The sequence below is a fragment of the Nothoprocta perdicaria genome, unplaced genomic scaffold (assembly GCF_003342845.1).
Source record: "Nothoprocta perdicaria isolate Ctin4 unplaced genomic scaffold, notPer1 scaffold_2, whole genome shotgun sequence".
NCBI lineage: Eukaryota > Metazoa > Chordata > Aves > Tinamiformes > Tinamidae > Nothoprocta > Nothoprocta perdicaria.
Window position 1 is genome coordinate 9539280 of NW_020455204.1, and position 8264 is coordinate 9547543.

At 40.3% G+C, this 8264-nt stretch overlaps 1 protein-coding gene across 1 annotated transcript in view; it reads left to right on the top strand.

The window, feature by feature from the left end:
• The window catches only part of LOC112945824 (toll-like receptor 10), a 4402-nt gene extending 3051 nt beyond the window's left edge, over positions 1–1351 (top strand). The window contains exon 3 of the mRNA XM_026037496.1: positions 1309–1351. Coding sequence (XP_025893281.1) covers positions 1309–1351 — 43 coding nt within the window. The remainder of the gene's footprint in view (positions 1–1308) is intronic.
• The last annotated feature ends 6913 nt before the right edge of the window (positions 1352–8264 follow it).

Sequence of the window (8264 nt, forward strand, 5' to 3'; positions counted from 1 at the left end):
AGAGAACGTACCTGGAGTGGCCCAAGGAGAGGAGCAAGCACGCCCTTTTCTGGGCTAACTTGAGAGCGGCTATTACCATTAACCTGCCTATGGCTCTTGAAGCAAATGAGGCATAGTAGGTGGCAATAACTTTTACTAGTAATAGTCTAGTCTATGAGTAATATTCTAATATTACCAGTGGATGAGTACTTCACTCTGCTTCATTAAATTGTACTAATCAAATTCTTATATTTTTTAAAACATTTGTTGCATATTGCTTGCACTGTAGGAGAATTTAATTGTAATACATACAGCATTTGCTGCTACTTGTTTTAACGGTCAAACTATGAGACATGAGAATGACGTGAGAAGTCTACTTGTCCATCATCAAATTGACAAGGATAAAAGTTCATCATAGACATTGAACTTACTTTTTAGCCTTAGGTCGCATTTATTTTGGTATCTTCCTCTAAATTTTAGACATACTTGCATGTCACTAAAGTATTGAATGTTTAAGTATTATCAGGATTGCAAAGTCTTGCATTTAATTTATGTTGGGTAGGGATGTTGTGCAGATAAGATGGGAGGGATTTACTTCCTTGTGTTTAATTAGGAAATACAAACAAACAAGAAATTGCCTCTTGTGTAAAGCCATTTCTGTAAATTGGTACAATACATGACAAGGGTAAGTACTCCAAAAGCTTCAGATAACAACGGAACTTTTACAAGTCTGTACTCAGATAGAGGGATTTGTTCGAAGTCTCATGAACTCAGAGAAGTTTTCCCGCAATCACAGACAATTTCTGAGCTGAAAGTTGGAGCTATTTTGGCCAGTTTAAGCTCCTTGTTACTCTACTGTACTTAGAATTGCAGCTTTCTAGATATACCTGGTAAGCTGTGATTTCACCTCAAATGTATCTGAACTTGTGAACAAATCTGTACTACTACCGGCTTACTTCCATTAGCATGTCAAGCTGTGTTGGCTTGCTTATTTTTCCTCTTTTGTTTAAAGGTAGTTATATATTTTAATAAAATATATTTTTATTATGGCCTCTGTAAACTTTAATGGGCAAAAGAGATCCCCTCAATGTATGAAGTTATTGTTTCGTTACGAATGTTTCTCTCAGCTGCACCATCGTAAATTTTGTTTTATTGGTTATTGTTTTATCATGAAATATTTTATTGCTTTCTCTTTGTAGCAGCTAATCAGTAGGGTACATTGTATGACATAATGTAGTTTTATAGATGTTTTAGAAATGTATATACTATAAAATTTCAGGAAAGCCCGTATTATTTGCCTAGTTGTAGATCACCCCTTGTGTTCTACAGGTGGCAAGTGCACATGAGGAGACAGGGCTTGCACAACCAGTAAGGAGGGACTGCATCACCAAAACTGCCCCTGTATTAACTCATTTATTCCATATTTAAACTCAAAAGTTTCATGGTTTGGGGTGAATCCCCTTCTAGAGTTTCACTGAACTCTAAAATCTTGTCCTTTTATGCACAGGCACTGATTGTCATCATTCAATCAGGAGAATTTCCATTAGCAAATAATCTCTCTACTAAAGTCAAACTAATTAAACTAATGATATTTGTTGATAGGAAACTTTTATTATTTGCTACACTTGGATTTAATTTTATAATCTAATAAACCTCTCATTTGTTATCTGTTACTAGATTTCCTGGTGTCATTTCGCTGATGATGAGAGTCGGGTAATTATAATCACCACTTAATGGAAAAGCCGAGCACTCTGGGCGTAGCTGTGAGCAGTGCACACAGTGAGTAAGCAAGATGCAGGACGTGCTCCTCAGTCCTGACCCGTGGGGTTGACCAGGCACCCCAAAGCATGTAGGCAGCGGGTGAAGGAGCAGGGGACAGCCAAGTGACTGCTTCATGATTTATAGGAGTGCTGAGAGACTCCTGCTCACCCACCTTGTGGTTTAACTGGATGCCTCAGTGGTCTGGCCAAGCCTGGCTCTGAATGTAGAGTCTTAGGAAGGATGGCTGAATTATTATTACAGCACTATTATGCTGTAATTTAAGATAAATCAGCTACAAGCTTCTGTAGTGACACATACTGAAGGCCCCCCTCTTTCCAAGGCCACAACCAAGTTCTTCTACGATAGCTTAAAAAGCGCTGCTCAACTCCAAGTTCTTCAGAGCCGGCAGGTGGAGGAGTCATGTTCGAGAGGCGGTTGCTTACGAGCAGGGCTGGCGCTGGGAGAGGCAGAGGAGCTTAGGGCTCAGCGGAGCTGGTCAGGAAGGCCTGGGGGATGGTGCTTCACAGCCACCCTGCCCGGTGCCATGGCAGCCTGCCCGGCTCCCCTTCCCCTCTGCTGCTCAGTGCGCTTTCCACAGCAGCAGGGATGATAAATCTGGAATTCGCAGCTGGAACCGCTCCATTTCCATCTTAACAGCTTTTCTCCCAAAGGCACCATGTTGCTCTGCTTAAAGAATCTTAGAATCATAGAATCATAGAATCATAGAATGCCGAAGGTTGGAAGGGACCTCAGAGGTCATCGAGTCCAACCCCCCTGCTCACGCAAGGTCACCTAGAGCACGTGGCACAGGGCTGCATCCAAGCGGTTTTTAAAGATCTCCAAAGAAGGAGACTCTTAACTTCCTCTATAATATTACTCTCCTACCTGCTCTTAAGCAGGGCTAAGCTTTGTGACTACTTCAGCAGTGGTCGCAGTTCCATGCAAGGCTGAAAAGCCTTATGTGCTGTACAGCTGCTGGGCACGTCAGGGATTCATCAGAAATAGAGGCCAGAGACTTAGGCTGGTTAGAAATTTGTGGCCTTTACCTTCACAGGACTCCTCTGAAAAGCGGAGAACACTGCCAAAATAGCTATTCTTCTATTTCCTAAAAGACTTTTGTGTCTCCTCACCCTGATTTAAAGAGCCTAAGCATGAGGAGCATTAACAGTTACTGGAAATGTAATGAGCATTTTCCGTGTCCTGTTTAATAGTTATAAAGACTGGAAGTAAAACTTCTCCTGTTAGGCTTTCCAATCTCTGTATATGAAATACAGTCTGCAAACCATTCTTTATGTGTTAAATAATGTATGGTAGTAATGTAATCATGTAAGCAATGCATAGACCTTTGAAGATGTCTTCATATTTAAGACTGTTCTGAAACTTAAGCTGTAGGTAGATACAAAAGAAATAATTTCATACTGCTAGGTATATGACTTCAGAAATATCAACACCCTTTGGATATCCCATTATATTCCTCACGTCAAAACTTCCCCACCCACTTGCCAGGGGTTTAAGTCATTCACACCTGGTAGTGTGTCTGACATGTTCATTTCTAAATGTTGTCTTACATCACACTCTTGTGAGCGTCTGTTTGGTCTACCATTGCACAGAATGAGGCTGACACCCAGTGGCCATTTTGCTCATTGCTGAGCACCTCCTGGGAGGCCTGCAGTTTCTCACTGCTTCGTTTTAGAAAGATCCTTATTTTTGAGAGCAATATCAGGATATACAAGGCAGTCATTTCTCACTTTTTGTTTGCTCTTTGCCATATTTTACTCTTAAGTGTCATTTCTGCTGCACCTGCCTTCACTTCCGTATATGTAGAACGGGTGCTCACCATGTCACCTTGCTGGGCCTCAGGCAGAGATACACCAATATCCTGATGGAATTACCTCAGCAAGGTAACTGCTAAAAGATGGATAGTAAATTGTTCTTTATTCTTTACAAAAGAAGTATGACAACAATATATATATTGCTTTTGCAAATGCACAATTTAAGTTTCTGAATGTTATGCAAAACATTCTTGCCAAGAGAACTATCTAAAATCCTATGTATCTATTTTGGAGATGCAGTATGGACATTATTGACCTTGTAATAAACGTACTTTCTCCCTACGTGGGTACACAGAGTTTATCCAGAACAGACCGTGAGCCAAAAAACATGAAAGGTGTTGAGGTTCTCAAATCATGATGACCCCACACTTCTTGGTGATAAGATGCCCAAGGATTAGCTGATCTTATTAACCCAAGGTTTATTTTGGCATTATCTGATTGGAGCTGCCTGCCCCAGGTATCATATTTTCTACAGTTTATTGGGGTTTATAAGCATTCCCCTCCGACGAAACATCTCAGTTTTTATTTCAGTCTTGATTCTCAGTCTTTCTTTACTATCTGTTCTCTAAACTGCAGAATGTTTTAAAATAGAGAGATATCATAATACTGAAAGAAGAGAGGTGAGAAAGTTAAGGCATACGGTAACAAAGAATGGCAAATATGCACAATCATCCAAGAAATTACTTCATTAAAAAAAAAAAAAAAAAAAAAAGATGGAAACCTGGAAAATTTCAGAGAGAACGGAAGAGTTGTCGCAAAGATCTGTTAGCTGGAAGCTGCATTTCTGCTGAGCCAGAGTTGGACTGCGATTTGACCAGCATCCACAGCCCTGCGGCTGGGCTGGGTTCCTGCTGCAAAGCCCGAGGCTGCATGCGGGGGCACCTCAAGACCTCCTGGAGCTTTACAAGGGTGAGTCAAAGCTTCTAGCTGGCGTTCGGCATCTGCTGTCGTTTGTGAAAAGGCAGGGAGTGCACTCAGCTGCCTGCCAAAAATGATCTCAGTGCTCTCTGCCGGGTTCCTTGGAAAGAGAGACGGCATTTTGATCTACTTGCTGTCTCTTGTCTTGTCCCCCTCGCCCCCAGCACAAACATCTGGCCATCGGGCAGCCCAGCAGGGTCTGCTCTGAGTCGTTAGGCATGACAGTGGCAAAGAAGTGATCTTTCCCTTTCCTCTCTCTTTTTTCTTTTATTTATTTATTTAGGATAAATGTACTGAACTGGTAAGGCATGCTGACGTGTGCCTTACCTTTAATAAATGAGTCTTTGAGGCACATGAGACTTCGAATGCCAGAAGCAGAATACATATATAGATATGTATATACTCGATTTTTCATATTTGAGTATCTCCTAATGCTGTATGCTTTGGGATGGTTTACATTTAGTGCCTGTGATTTTGCCAGCTGAATGGCAAAAACGCAACAAAATCTGAAACATCCCTCAGCAGAACCATCAGAAAGTTGTCAGTGGGGACAAAGCCTACGCAGAGGAAATGCTTCTTCAGCTCACTCCAGAGTCACTGCACTTGCTCGTCTGCACAACTGCACCTTCTTTCTTTACACTGCTAAGGCCAAAGACGTCAGGATTGCAACAGAACCTCTATCTCCAGCCAGTAAAACAAATTACACATGTTCTCTGTGGGAAATATCATACACAACTGCCCTCTAATTTTGTCACAGCTCCTGTTTCAGCAACGCCAAGAAAATGTCTCATGGTTGACGTGGAAGATGTCGGAGATCTGAAGCGTGGCTGGGAAGGAGGTACCTTCTTTCTTAAATCTTGTTCAAGCTTATTAGCATCTTATTCCAATTTGTTGAGATGGACATAAACCCAAACACTCTATTACCTGGGACAGTATGACCGTGGTGTGTAAAGCAAAACACATCTGTCAGTCAGGACGAGTCAAGGCTTCACTAGCTTTTCTGACCACAGTTCTGTTCTGCAGAACACCATGACACGACCACAGGTAATATTCTGGTGGTTTTATTAACAAGTATAATACATATGTATTGTATCCTAAATATAGAATGAGGACTGTACAGTACAAATTTCTGTTCACAGTTTGACATGACAAAATGTCATTACTGAATTCCCATTGGACTACCAAAGTAGAAACAGTGAAAGTACATTAAACATTCACATCTTTAGTAAGAAAGATTACCAAAATGTCTCTGTAATTGCAAGTTATAGTAATGCACGCTAGAAACCTTTAATTACCCATTCAGTCTTATTAGCTTATAAAATATATTACATTTTATTAAAAAATTTCTGCATAGTTTATACAAGTATTAAAGTAAATATAACATTCCTGCTATACTTGCAGGTGAGAGATGCTAAGCCGAAAGATTATTTTGACCCTCTAACATTTAAAGTACATAAATAGCAGAAAAGTGCTAATATCTGTAAAATATAATGAAAACTGGTGTAGCCCTCAAGATATGTAAAATGCTTTGTAATTTTTATAGAAAGGATTTGCAATCATCTACATGTTGCTTACCTTTATAGAGACAAAAACCCAGGCAACATATTTAGACAATCTGTGGCATTAGAAATATTACTGTGGAAATGCAGTGTATATTTCAATAAAACCACACATGGTGATACCTGCTCAGCTTCACTGGATTGTCTTAGAAAGTGAGAAGTCATCATAATTGAATGGTTTAAACAGGCACATTTTAATTAAACACAATCTGTTAGACACTGCACAGTGCAAAACTGCTAGTGAAAAAGGCTTTTTTCCTTTTTTTAAATATACACCTTCTGTAGGATTAGTTTTGTGGATTTTTTAGGTCTAAACTGGCTTCTCTTAAGGTCAAGGAGGGAAAGACTGGCTCTTTTTCTTAGATATTTCTTTAGGTTTATACATTTAAAAATTTCAAGATGCCCCTCACACTGTAGTTTGCTCAAATGAGTTGATGACTCGCTTAAGATGTTGAATTCACATTTTCAGCTGAAAGATGAAAACAGACTTTTCATGGTTTCTGACATCTCATTAAAACACACCATAGACACAAGCAAATAAATCCTACAAACAAGGCATTTATATTGAATAATCTCAAATTTGATACTTAGCATTTAGATTCATGCTGTCCTAAATCACAAGGCACATAACTAAAGATATTTTAAAAATCTTTTGCACCTCCACTACATTTACCCCTACAAGCGTCACAAATACTTTCATCAAAAAAGTACACGGGCTAATACGGGAAGATGGCAAGTGTCCTAGATTTAATTCTCCAGAGTACCTCTTAGTTACAAAGAGTTACCAAGACTTGCCATTACAGTACTTGATCCTAGATTTCTAGTTAAAAGAAAAAAAGATGAAAAAGACAATACTAACTGAAAACGTTATGAAAGTCCTAAGAGAAAGAACATTTGAAGCAAATGCTGCTTAAACACCCCAAATTTTATGTGTTTAGATCTGTTAAGATCAAAAATGGGTTCAGTTGTCTGTAATGTGCTCATCTGTGTAGCTCTCCTCTGCCTTTTCACCTAGAATAAAACTGAAGACTGTTTTCATCCTTGGGTACCAGTCATCCCTAGTGATGCTATAAAAGCTATAAAAGCTCCACACAGCCGTGTCAGTCCATGGCAGGTCTACATGTATAGAACTATTAAGGCTGCAGGACTATCTGAAGCCTTAATAAAGAAGTCCAGTTTGGTTGGCATGACATTGCTAGCATTTAAAATAGAAAATACAGAATATCAAAAAATCACAAAACAAGAAAACCCTCATTCTCAGGCATTTGCTCATTTATTTAATAATCTTTCCTGGAAGTTTATTGCTGTTAGTACCAAACCAACCAATCCAAAAAAAAAAAAAAAAAAAAAAGACCACTGGATTTTCCATTTTTTTTTCATTTCCATAAACCAACAGGGTAGGGTCAGTTACAAGAACATAGATGTGGGGCAACTTCACTTGATTCTGGTGAAGTCACTAGGGTTTCTGGAGATGCACCAGTGCACAGGGGCCTTCCTCACAAAAGCCTCACAGAAGATTCCAAGCACGGCTTTGCGAGTTCCCATTTGCCTCTTACAGAGCATAAATGAAGGGCCAAGCTATTCCTTACATCACATCACCAGTTTCCTATTTCCATAAATAAGCATTTGTCACAGAATTTGGGCAATACTTTGTACTTTCTGACAGCCTTGGATGGGCATGTTTCTCCAAGGAGCACAGGTCCTGCCTTTCTCTACTTCCACAGGCCAGTGGATGCCAACGGAATGGCCGGCAAACAACACGAGCAAGGCGGCAGGAGTGGAAAGGCTCTTCCCGCTCCCACTCCTGCACCTGCAAGGTTATTTCAGCCCAATGTAGGACTTGGCAGCCGAGCAACCTCTTCCATATCCACCTGCAAGCTCAGCCTGCTGCCTCCCCTTGCAGAGTTTGGGACGAGCTGCTCCACCCACCTCCCCTGCTTTTCCAGTATTTTTTCTTCTTTTTCCCCAAGAAAGAGAAAATTGACTATGGCATGTTTTGATCTGCAGGGAATGATGTTTACCTGATGCAGGGAGAAGAAAACCTCAGTGGTGTGCAAGAGCCTAGCCAAATACATCCCGTTCTCTTGTGCTGCCACCACATCTGCCCGCTAATGAAGACAAACCTTCTTCCTGCAGGCTCTAAAGGCCAGAACATTTCCAGGGCCAACTGCATGTTGTTTGAATTCAGTTTATTTTTTATCTACTGCGTTGTGCT